This window comes from Lottia gigantea, assembly GCF_000327385.1.
Source record: "Lottia gigantea unplaced genomic scaffold LOTGIsca_25, whole genome shotgun sequence".
NCBI classification, from domain to species: domain Eukaryota; kingdom Metazoa; phylum Mollusca; class Gastropoda; family Lottiidae; genus Lottia; species Lottia gigantea.
In genome coordinates, this window is record NW_008708752.1 from 892,498 (window position 1) to 905,919 (window position 13,422).

At 37.0% G+C, this 13,422-nt stretch overlaps 1 protein-coding gene across 1 annotated transcript; it reads left to right on the forward strand.

Moving 5' to 3' along the window:
• Positions 1–1,719: 1,719 nt before the first annotated feature.
• LOTGIDRAFT_116919 (hypothetical protein) lies at positions 1,720–2,008 on the forward strand (the record flags this gene model as incomplete). The annotated part of the gene is made up of 2 exons (XM_009055605.1): positions 1,720–1,823; positions 1,960–2,008. Coding segments are annotated over 2 exons (153 nt in total), but the record flags the coding sequence as incomplete, so codon positions are not given.
• Between the last annotated feature and the right edge of the window lie 11,414 nt (positions 2,009–13,422).

A 13,422-nucleotide genomic window follows, 5' to 3' on the forward strand; every position in this document is an offset into this window, starting at 1 on the left:
GAAATTCAATTGTGATCAATTCTAGTGTTGCATGGAGAATTAGGAATTGTTCAATTCATTCTTAGATAAATTTGTTACATCATTTTATGCATTTCCTAAAAAATATTTCAAAGAATACTATCTGAAAACTGATTTTAGATTTTGATCTTTAATTGACACGGGGGAAGGCCTAATGTCAGTCCAGTGACTTTATCAGAGTTTAGCAATGTATTCTATGGTTTTAAAAATCAATTTCAAGCTTAAGATAAATGACCACTGCTACTAAACTAACTGGTGTAAGATTGAGAGTATGCTGTGAATCACCTTAAAGGTGTAGGTCTACTGAACTAGCTGCCATTGCGTGGCCCAGTCAAGCCATATTCCTGTTTGCTAGTACCAGATCTAAATTTCAGAGAAATACTCTTTTTTCTACAAAGTTATTTTTTTGTAAATATGAGGGGATGGTTTTGAGTGAGATTAGTATGATAGTCACAAATCATAAAAGTTTGATTATAGCCATAATATGCTATTAGTAGGCCTCTTTTATCAATTATTATTATTAAATTACAAGTAGCCTATAATTGTAATGTATGTAGTATGCACCATCTGTTATGGATTAGAGATATAATACCCAGTATATAATAGCCTGTCTTATAGGTCTAACTTAAACCATTTTAATATCATACTGAGTACTGACTGCAAGAAGGGGATAAAATCTATGCATACTACTTACTAGGCCTATGCCCTATATTTTTTTTATATTATTCAGTCTATAATGCAGATTGCAGTATCAATTCGACTAGATTTCAAAGGTTAAGATATTCTAAAATAGAAGCTTTATATTTGATTTATAGTTTAACATTAATTGTGTAATTGGTTTTCATATAGTGATTTTCAAAGACGTTTTAGTTGTCAAAATCTGAATTGTTTTGATCGTTACAATCAAAAGAGTGCACCTGTTGTTGAGCCTATACACAGCAAAAGACGCTACAATGTAAATGCGCAGTTAGTATAGTCCATTGATATATTCTTTATATTTAATGGCAAATATATAGTTGAAGTACATTTGTATGCTGTGAATGCTACTAAAGCATGTAAATGAATCCCAAAGTGTTAAAAAAATGATTCTTTCAGCCGTATGTCAAATTGTGAGAATCTTGCGCGTATTAATACATTTATATGTATCTAAGGTTCTGTTCGGCAGATGAAAATCAAAATTTTTTTAAACTAAGTCATTATCACATTATCATTATACGTGAAATTTTGTATAACTAGCTTCAAAATTAAATATTTACAGTTATTTATTTTTTATGTCAAAGATTCTTCTGCGGCGTATGAAAACAAACCCTTACTTCCGGTCTTTCACTTGCCATCTTTGGGAAAAGCAGGGGCGTCCAAAATGGTAAGCAGTAATAATTGTGGAAATACGGCCTGTATTATGAAAAATATGGAAAAATCACTTTCAATCTAAACCACCAAGATGTGTATTTAGGTGTTAAGCCAGGGATTTGGAATAGATGATTAGATAATGTCCAGATAGAGGTGGATTTTGTTTGAAAAGAGCGTGCTTCACACTATACTTGAATATTTTTTCAGACCACAATGGGTTCCCAATTGAGTTTTTTCATTCTCATTTCACTATTAGTTAAATTTTGAAATGAGTGTCATTAGTGCTGGTATGTGATCACGTGTATAGAAATAATACATAGAAACTTATTCGGTTGAATGAATTTATTTTAGGCAGCACACAAATCTCTGAAGACAAAGCTCAAGTTAGCTAGAAAAATGAAACAAAACAGACCTGTTCCACAATGGGTGCGATTAAGGACTGGTAACACCATCCGGTAAGTGTTATTATTTGCAGTTATCAGATACATGTAGTATGTACCAAATCTTAATTAATCAAGCATTTGACTTATAACCTATTGCTGCTGCATCAAGTAAATTATCACCATGTCTTATATCAATATCTATTTTCAGATATAACGCCAAAAGAAGACATTGGAGAAGAACAAAACTCAAGATGTAAACTCATTCAATACTTAGGTGCTTAAGAATTGTTCTGAAAAAAAAATAAAGAATAAAGTTTCACACATCAGACAAATTGTTTCTTTAAATGTTCAAAGATCTTGCAATGCAATGAAAGTTCAACTAAGACATATTTCTTCTCAGCTGTATTCCATTAGTAGAAAAAGATTTGATACGGAGTTGTAGGTTAAGAGGTCCTGGTATAGTAGTTCATATGTAGACAGTAGTAGTAGTAATAATACAAGCTATTACAAACTTTTATATCCTCACTGGGACAACCACCTTTTTGTATAACAGAATTCAGCCGTTGCATTGAATGCCAGCTAATACAACCAATCATAGCCCATGACATTCTGTCGATGGCTATGATAGGTTGTATTTGCTAAGGTACAATCGAACCAAGTTGATGTATTTACAAGCTGCCATGATAAGCGCATTTCGAAATGGCTTGACTTGGTACTAGAATTCTACGAAAATCACATAATTTCCTTAAACATACTGGAACTAGGAATTAAACAGATGGTCTACAATAGGAATACAGATAATATTTGATTATCTAGTCCTTTACCGTTCTACATGGCGAAGTAATGAGAAGAGTGAATCGTCAATGTATTTTGTAACACAGATAATTATGAATACATAATGGCCATAAAAGATAAAATTTCCAGGTTAAACTGTAAACTGATAAGCTCAGCTGAACAAACCACATTTAGACCAAGATACACTGACCGATTCCAACCATTTCTACACCACCTAGATGCACTATGTGAGAATCTCCACTATTTTTAGTACGACCAGATAGTCATTATTAGTTAAGAAGTGGCGGTCTGATCTAAAATAGGTGACCACTGAAGGCTTGAAACTTTACTCATGAAACACGTGTTTAATGGGAGACAACTCTAGAGGGCTTATACTTTAATTGTGGGCCGTCCCTTATTCTCCGGCATGGACCTGGTTATGATTTGCCTCCCACTCCTCTGGAGTTAATATATCAGATACCCTTACCACGTTAGAATAGTTATATCATCATTGCCACACTAGAGTAATTAGACCACAAACCTTACCACACAGAATCCCTACTACTACGTAGTCCAGCATAGGGACATTAGTTCGCAAACCCTTACAAGTATAGTGACATTCGTTCGCATAGGCTTACCCTTAATAGCATAAGAACATTCGTTTGTAAACCTATAAGATAAATTTACCATCCTAGTCCATAACATCACAAACCCTTATACCAGCCTAGACCATAGGATTGCAAACTCTTACCATCAGAGGCCATAATCCAATACCTCCATAAGTTCGCAAACACTTGCCACCTAGACTCAGACCGTTGCCCACAAACCATCCTAGATCCAAAACATCCACAACAAATTTTGTTCTCAAACCTCTCAGATAACCTCAGTCCTACATAATTCGCATTGGCTACCCATTTTGCAAATAATTTAAAATATCAGTTTAAATGATGATTCTGTGACCTAGCCGAAGTTTGTAAACCCATGCGTAAGTTACGTTGTAAGATGTAAAATGCAACTAGTATAAAGTCTGTCCACATTATTAAATTTTGAGGAAGGACGTTTACATTTGTTGCTTCAACAGAATTGTACAAATTGCCCTATTTGAAACATCTGAAAACTGAAATTTTCAAAATTATGCAAATTCTTGTTTTATTCACATTGATTTAAACAATATTTTTTTTCTATATTAAATGAAATTTTTACAGAAAATAAATAAGGTTTCGGAAACAAGCCGAAGCTTATGCTAATCCGTCATAGTTTTTCGAATATAGCCTATAAAGATTGTATATTGAGATTGGTAGCCTACTATTTATTGTAAAAGCCACAGGCCTAAGATGATTACGTTATTTATTTATTTAGGCCTATTATCAGGCTTGAGTGTATTCTAACCACCGTTTTTCGAATATATAAAGATTGTATATTTTTAGGTAGCCTAGCCTACTATTTATTGTAACAGACACAGGCCTAAGATGATTATGTTATTTATATATTTAGGCCTATTATCAGGCTTTAGTGTATTCTAACCACCGAGTTCTTGTACGAATCGGAATGAGCTATCCATAATAATGATAATAATATAATAAAATAATAATTCGTTGGCGGCCCACGATCGAATTACTTCAAAAGAAACACAAAAATAGCCAGGCAGCTTTTTCTTAGTTCTCAGTCACATGACTTTTGAGACGAAATTTGACGTCATCTTCTTCATCCAATGATATTACTTAGAAATACCACGTGACATTATACCACGTGATCTCACCTTAACGTTGCTTAGCACCATGTCAAGATGGATGGCCTTCGAAGAGTAGAGTGATAAATCTTCGCGGAATTTTATCTTGAAGTAGAGAAATATGAATTCTTATACTACAATTCCTATGAATGATGGTCGAGAACTGTAAGTGATCATTTCTGTCTAGTTTTTATTGAGTTTTTTTTCATTAATATACATTCGTACGTCTCGTCTAGATTTCTCGGCCTTTCAGTTTCTCTTTTCCCTTTGTTTTCTTACTTTCTTTGGCATTTTGTATTGTTTTTTGTCCCTTCTTTCTTTTAATTCTAAATTCTTGCTTCTACTTAGGCTAAGGCTTGGCCTTTTGTGACTTTCTGTTTTTTCTCCTTATTCCATTTTATTTCACTTTCTTCTTTCTTTACTCAGTCTCAGCAAACTTTTGCTTTTGACTTTTGTTGGCGTTACACATTTTGACGCTTTCTTTCATAATAAGATGTCAAAGATAAGTCGCCTAATTACTCCGAACTCGTTGCACTGTTCAGATGGTACCAAAAAAAGGATGGATTGTTATGAATGCGAATAAGACTAATGGCAATGTAAATAATGTAATCTAGTTACCACTGTAAAGTAGGCTATTAGTATAATTAGTACGGTATATTAATTAGTACTGGCTATTACTATTAGTATAGTGTCGTGATGGTAAGGATCCATAAAGTCGCCGTCGTTGCATACGATAGCCTATAGGCCTAGAACAGTCGTAAGGGTAATTGGGTCTTGGGTCCACGGGCCCCAGCAAGTGTAAGAGTTAAGCCCAAGGAAACCTTTAGTTCAGCCGAGATTGCAGTGTCTTCATACAAAAATCAAAAGTATAAACGTTTTGATAACGAGTTTTATTTTATAAAAGTCGATGGGTCACGCCTGCACTACTTCCGCACAGAATCCAGCCTAACTCCCCATTTATTCCTGGCAATGGTGCTGGTTGCATGTGTAGACCTTTTTGTTTTGTGTTTGCCACGCGTGTAGGCTCGACAATTTTTTAAGGCAATATTCTTTAAGGATATTGATGAATCTTGGTGAGTCTTTTACACAAGGATGAACCCTATAGTATTGAAAATCAAAAAAATCGAAAAAATATTAAGTGGAGTTATTGCACTTATTCTTGAAAACGCGTTCTATTTGTAGCCCGTAAACACTCTACAAGCCACATTTCTTGACGAATTTTGACGAGGCTTGTTAATTATCACCCATAATTATATAAACCCTATTAAAAATCAAAAAATATTTTTTATGAGTTATTGACCCCGTTCTTGAAAACGCATTCAATTTTTACCTCATATATTATACACTATACACTACTTTGACAAAAATTCATTAAAAGTGTAGGTCCTAATATTTCATACTGGTGACATGTTTCCAAACTGGGCAATGGTATGAGGCAGATGTTTCTGATTAAGACCATTAGCGGTGTCAGTTGGGGTTCTGCGCCACAGGGGGCAATGATCAATGAAATTTGGCTTTTGTTCTGGTGATAATTCTCAAAAGCTTGCGATCCAAAAATGGATGTAATCCGCATGGAATCTAACAGACTTTCCAACCCCAGCTCTGCCACACTTGCAAGCATTTCTAGAATAATGCCCCGACAGCTACATGTTTTTTGTACCCCCTGTTCCAGGAGGCTGGTACCAACACTGCATAGCAGGTTTGTAACTTTGGCGTTCCCACAGCGCTTACGTAGAATCCCCCGCAAAAACATATTACCCTATTTGTATCCCCAGTTCTAGGGCAGGCGCTGCGAGGCCCCGATATTTTTTTGTTATCCTTTCGAACAACTAGACACTTTGTTAGATTATCTGGCCTGCATGACTTACTTGACACAGGGGGAAACTTGGATGTAAAAGTATCTTGACCTCTACACTCTACTGGCTCTATGAAGATTGAAAGACCCAGACTAGGCCTAGGGCCTACCGAGCAAATCAAAAACCAAAAACATAACAAAATAAACCTTTTAATTCTATTTTCGTAGTTCATGCCCATGCATAGAGTTATAAATAGAACTTATTATTTAACTCTATGTTCATGCCTTGATTTTTAGTTGATCAACCAATATCACAAATCTACACAGTTATATATGGTGCCCGATTTTATTGGACCCAAATCTGTACAGCTATACATCTTGGGCTAATGTGAAAAATAAAAAATAGACTTTCTGCCTCATTTCGTAAGAATAATATTCTTTATTTTGAGGCTTGTTGATCACGTGACAGATTGACGTCATCTTTCTCGACCAATCGTATGTCTGAGATAGTACCACGTGATCTTTTGTACCACGTGATCTCGCCTTAACGTTGCTTAGCACCAAGGCAAGATGGACGCTCTTCGAAGATAAATGTCAAATCTTCGCGGAATTTGATCTTATGTCGGGAAATATGGATATTTATACAACAATTCCTTTCAATAATGGTCGGGAACTGTAAGTGATTATTTTTGTTAAATTTTTTCTTCAAGTTTGTATTTCGTTAACAAAATTTAACGCTTGGTCTCTCCGGTCCGATCATCACCTCACTTATATTCTTATAACTTTCATCATCATCAGTCTTTCTAAGTTTCTCAACTCGGCTTGTTTGAGTTTCTCAGCTGTCTGGAATGGGAGTTGGTTGAAGCTGAAAGTGTAAGAGTAAAGCCCAAGAAAACTTTCAGTTCAGCTGAGATTGCAGTGTCTTCATACAAATCCAAAAGAATGAACGTTTTGGTAAGGTTTGATAATCAGTTAACCGGGTTTCAAATTTTCAACTTTTTATGGGGGAGGACCCCCAGCTCATTTAACTACTGTCGCTTCGAGTCCGCACCGTCCGCACCACCTCGGCATAGAATTCGACCCCCAGTCCCAATTCATTCTTGGCGACGTGGCTGGTTGCTTGTGTAGACGCTTTTGCAGTTTTTTGCTACGAGTGTTGTAGCTCTAAATGCACAAATCTTTACGGATTTTTATGAGACATAGTGTGAGTCTTTGTAATCTCCCAAGCATTAATCCCATTGAAAATCAGAAATATCGAAAAATATTTAGAATGAGTTATTGCCCTTGTTCTAGAAAACGTGCTCATTTTGTAGCCAGTAAACACTCCAGAAGGCACAATTCTTGACGGATTTTGACGAAACTTGCTGTTAGTGTTTATTATCACCCATGGACGAACCCTATTGGAAATCAAAAAAATATTTTCATGAGTTACTGAAAACGCATTCAATTTTTAGCTCATAAACACTAAAAGTCACGATTCTTGCCCGATTTTGAGAAAACTTGGTATTATTTCCAGTATTAGCCTACCTTAGAAAGTTCAAAAGATGTTTCAAAAGAAATAAAAATTCAAAAGAAGTTTTTAACTGTATGTTGAATATTTCATACTGGTGATAGGTTTCACAGGCTGGACAAGATATTATCGAATATTCTAAAATCATAATCAAGTCTGGCTACATCTAAAATGTCTCTGTGTCCCACACAGCACTCAACTCAGTAAGTCAAGCCTACTCCTCTATTGTATTGTGGTACCGGTACTGTATCTGTGGGACACAGGGCCCTCGAGAATATCCCGTAATAATGTCTTGATGGACTCATTAATGGATCTGCTTTATAATGATACCCTAACAGGTCTGCCAAATTTGACTTTTGTTCTGGGGATGATTCTCAAAAGCTAGCGATCAAAAGATGTAATCCCCCTGGCTGGAATCAAAATAGTCTTTCCCACCCTTCTCTGCCACACTTACATGTACTTCTAGAATGATGTCAGCTCCGAAAGTTGTATTTGCATGCTTTTTGTACTCCCAGTTCCGGGATGCTGGTACCAACACTGCGTAGCAGGTTTGCTCCCACAGCGCTTAGGCAAAACCAAAAAACAGTTGTCCCCAGTCTTCTCCCTTTTTGTAACCCCCCAGATCCAGGGTAGAAGCCGCCGCCACTGACCTCACAGCCTGTAGGTCCTGCGAGGCCCCGATGTTTCCTTTTTTGTCTCTCCGAACGACTAGATACATTGTTAGGACTTCTGATCTGCATGACTTACATGTAACAGGGGGAAATTTGGTTGTAAAAGTATCTTGACCTATGATTGAAAGACTGTCATATTACAATTAGGGCCCAGGCTACCGAGCAAATCAAAACCAAAAAAATAACAAAATATTTCTTTCATTTCTATCTTGATTCTTAGACGATGAACCAGTATCATAAATTTTTACAGCTATACATCTTGGGCTAATGTGAAAAATAAAAAATAGATTTTCTGCCTCATTTCGTAAGAATAATATTCTTTATTTTGGCCATATTTTTACAAGGCTTACTTGGACCACGTGTTGATCACGTGACAGATTGACGTCATCTTTCTAGACCAATAGTATGTCTGAGATAGTACCACGTGATCTTTTGTACCACGTGATCTCGCCTTAACGTTGCTTAGCACCAAGGCAAGATGGACGCTCTTCGAAGATAAATGTCAAATCTTCTTGGAATTTGATCTTATGTCGGGAAATATGGATATTTATACAACAATTCCTTTGAATAATGGTCGGGAACTGTAAGTGATTGTTTTTGTTAAAGTTTTTTTTCAAGTTTGTATTTCGTTAACAAAATTTAACGCTTGGTCTCTCCACCCCGGTCCGATCATCACCTCACTCAACTTTCATCATATCAATTATCAGTCAACATCAGTCTTCCAAGTTTCTCAACTCGGCTTGTTTCGAATTTCTCATCTGCCTGGAATGGAACTTGGTTTGAGCTGAAAGTGTAAGAGTAAAGTCCAAGGAAACCTTCAGTTCAGCTGAGATTGCAGTGTCTTCATACAAATCCACAAGAATGAACGTTTTGATAAGGTTTGATAATTAATGATTTAACCGGGTTTCAAATTTTCAACTTTTTATGGAGAGGACCCGGCGGCCCAGCTCCTGTTCTAGAAAACGCGCTCATTTTGTAGCCCGTAAACGCTCCAGAAGGCACAATTCTTTGCGGATTTTAACGAAGCTTGCCGTTAGTGTTTATCACCCATGGACGAATCCTATTAGAAATCAAAAAAATATTTCTTATTCTTGAAAACGCATTCAATTTATAGCTCATAAACACTAAAAGTCCAGATTCTTGCCCGATTTTGAGAAAACTTTTCAGTATTAGCCTACCTTAGAAAATTCAAAAGAAGTTTCAAAAAAATAAAAATTCAAGAGAAGTTTTTAACTGTATGTGGAATATTTCATACTGGTGATATAGGTTTCACAGGCTGGACAAGATATTATCGAATATTCTAAAGTAAGGCTCGCATATAGTCAACAGGGGGAAACTTGGTTGTAAAAGTATCTTGACCTATGATTGAAAGACTCTTATTTTACTATTAGGGCCCAGACTACCGAGCAAATCAAAACCAAAAAGATAACGAAATACACTTTCTGACTGATTTCGTAAGAATAATATTCTCTATTTTGACCGTATTTTTACAAGGCTTACAGGATTACGTGCTGATCACGTGACAGCTTGACGTCATCTTTCTCGACCAATAGTATGTCTAAGATAGTACCACGTGATCTTTTGTACCACGTGATCTCGCCTTAACGTTGCTTAGCACCAAGGCAAGATGGACGCTCTTCGAAGATAAATGTCAAATCTTCGCGGAAATTGCTCTTATGTCGGGAAATATGGATATTTATACAACAATTCCTTTCAATAATGGTCGGGAACTGTAAGTGATTGTTTTTGTTAATTTTTTTTTTCAAGTTTGTATTTCGTTAACAAAATTTAACGCTTGGTCTCTCCACCCCGGTCCGATCATCACCTCACTCAACTTTCTTCATATCAATTTACAATTATCAGTCAACATCAGTCTTCCAAGTTTCTCAACTCGGCTTGTTTCGAATTTCTCATCTGCCTGGAATGGAACTTGGTTTGAGCTGAAAGTGTAAGAGTAAAGTCCAAGGAAACCTTCAGTTGATCTGAGATTACAGTGTTTTCATACAAATTCAAAAGAATGAACGTTTTGATAAGGTTTGATAATTAATGTGTTAACCGGGTTTCAACTTTTCAACTTTTTATGGGGGAGGACCCGGCGCCCCAGCTCATTTAACTCCTGTCGCTTCGAGTCCGCACCGTCCGCACCACCTCGGCATACAATCCGACCCCCAGTCCCAATTTATTTCTGGCGACGTGGCTGGTTGCATGTGTAGACGCTTTTGAAGTTTTTTGCTACGAGTGTAGGCTCAATTTGTAGCTCTAAATGCACAATTCTTTACGGATTTTGATGAAACACAATGTGAGTCTTTGTAATCTCCCAAGCATGAACCCCATTGAAAATCAGAAATATTGAAAAGTATTTAGAATGAGTTATTGCCCTTGTAGAAAACGCGCTCATTTTGTAGCCCGTAAACACTCCAGAAGGCACAATTCTTGACGGATTTTGACGAAGCTTGCCGTTAGTGTTTATCGCCCATGGACGAATCCTATTAGAAATCAAAAAAATATTTCTTGTTCTTGAAAACGCATTCAATTTATAGCTCATAAACACTAAAAGTCACGATTCTTGCCCGATTTTGAGAAAACTTTTCAGTATTAGCCTACCTTAGAAAATTCAAAAGAAGTTTCAAAAAAATAAAAATTCAAAAGAAGTTTTTAACTGTATGTGGAATATTTCATACTGGTGAAATAGGTTTCACAGGCTGGAGAAGATATAATCGAATATTCTAAAGTCAGGCCCTCCCCCCCGAAAATTTTGACAACCAACCAATTTCATTACTGCAACTAAACACCATACACTATTGCCTCTCCAGATAATCAAGTCCGGCTACATCTAAAATGTCTCTGTGTCCGACACGGCACACAATTCGGTAAGTCAAGTCTACTCCTCTATTGTATTGTGGTACCGGCACTGTATGTGTCGAACATCCCGTAATACTATCTTGATGGACTCATTAATGGATCTGCTTTATAAAGATATCCTAACAGGTCTGCCAAATTTGGCTTTTGTTCTGGTGATAATTCTCAAAAGCTGGCGATCCAAAATTGTAACCCCCTTGGAATCAAAATAGACTTTCCCACCCTTCTCTGCCACACTTGCATGCACTTCTAGAATGATGTCAACTCCGACAGTTGTATTTGCATGCTCTTTGTAACCCCAGTTCCAGGAGGCTGGTACCAACACTGCGTAGTGGTTTGCTCCCACAGCGCTTAGGCAAAACCAAAAAAAACAGTTGTCCCCAGTCTGCTCCCTTTTTGTTCCACCAAAAAGATAACAAAATACACTTTCTGACTGATTTCGTAAGAATAATATTCTCTATTTTGACCGTATTTTTACAAGGCTTACAGGATTACGTGCTGATCACGTGACAGATTGACGTCATCTTTCTCGACCAATAGCATGTCTAAGATAGTACCACGTGATCTTATGTACCACGTGATCTCGCCTTAACGTTGCTTAGCACCAAGGCAAGATGGACGCTCTTCGAAGATAAACGTCAAATCTTCGCGGAATCTGATCTTATGTCGGGAAATATGGATATTTATATAACAATTCCTTTGAATAATGGTCGGGAACTGTAAGTGATTGTTTCCGTTAATTTTTTTCTTCAAGTTTGTATTTCGTTAATAAAATTTAACGCTTGGTCTCTCGGTCCGATCCTCACTTCACTCAACTTCCAATCATTCTAAGTTTCTGAACTCGGCTTGGTTTGAGTTTGCCGGCTGCCTGGAATGGAACTTGGTATGAGCTGAAAGACTGAAGGATGGAATCTAAATTCAACTCCCAACTCGTTCCTAATTCCTACCTCACGTACTATACCCCTAACCTTAGTAGCGTTTCTCATATGGTAGGGGGTGGGGGCGTAGGGTGGTCAATGAAAGTTTTTGATGAAAGTTTTGATCGTCGGCCACGATGTTGTTGCTGGAGACGAGTAGTTATTATGAAGATCAAAAGCTAAATATTTAGTTGCTCTCTAAGCTAGTTGAGATCAAGCCAAAAGGCAATAGACTAAATTCGCAAATTTTGATTACGTTAGCCTAAACTTTTGATACGTTGAGAAACAACAGGCCCTCGGTCGCACAAAGGGGGGGTAGCGTTTGTAAAAAAAAAACATGATTATGATAATATATGGAAAAGTGTGGTACAATGTGATACAAGTAGTAAACATTCTTCTGGAATGCTTGTTGTTAATAATGATGATAACTTATTCCCTGTCTGTCTTAGTTCAATCTATTTAAAATGAGATTACAATTTCTTATCTTAATCTACATTGTAATCTCATAAGTTTTCTACCAAAGGCCTGTTCCAAAGGTAGTATTTTAATCCAATCAAAGCATGTAATGTAATACCCAAATCTTGATAAAATAAGGAATTGTTAGATATAGAAACCAAAGTAGAGCAATTCCAAATTCTGTCAAGATTCGGGTTTAACCTCACGCTTTGATTGATTTAAAATACTAGACTACCTTTGTAGTTTTTAAGAACAACCTCAGACTCAGAATCTCTAATTCCCCTGGATTCAGTAAAATGAATACGTGTATTTTAAAACTGCGATCTGCAATTTCGAATTGGTGTGTGGCGGGGAAAGATTAGACTAAGAAAGGGAGGGGAGAGGGCTTAAATGAATGCATTAATATGGGATAAAGTAAAGCTATGATTCCATATACGCGGGATGCGGATACGGCATGCGGAAGTAAGTGGGCCATGGGCATCCGTCATGAATCATACATGATTCCAAATATGCAGAAAACGTATGCGTTATCTTTCTTTTGCAGAGTATGTTGACTGTATACTTGTACACGTAACTCATTTCATTTTGATTATATAGAATCTCAGATATTTAGATAAAGACCCTAATTCATTCCTGGCCATGGGGCTGATATGTGGGGGACATTTGTGAGAATATTTACCATCTTTTCCTTTGAATCCGACGATTTTGGCAATGCTTCCCCAGCTGCTGTGTATGAGATTCGTAGGGCGATCCAACAGATGCGGGTGTTTTTTTCACTAGCTCAATGAGTTTTTCGGGAGTTACTGTTGAGTAGGTTGATCTCCTCATCTTTTGTGTCAAAAATTTTTGAAAGGGGGGGGGGGTCAATTTTATCGACTCAACAAGTTATTTAAGTCATCCAAATTTTCAGGTGGGGGGGGGGGGGGGGCTTCCTGGGGGGGGAAGGTGGCCCCGGCCCTA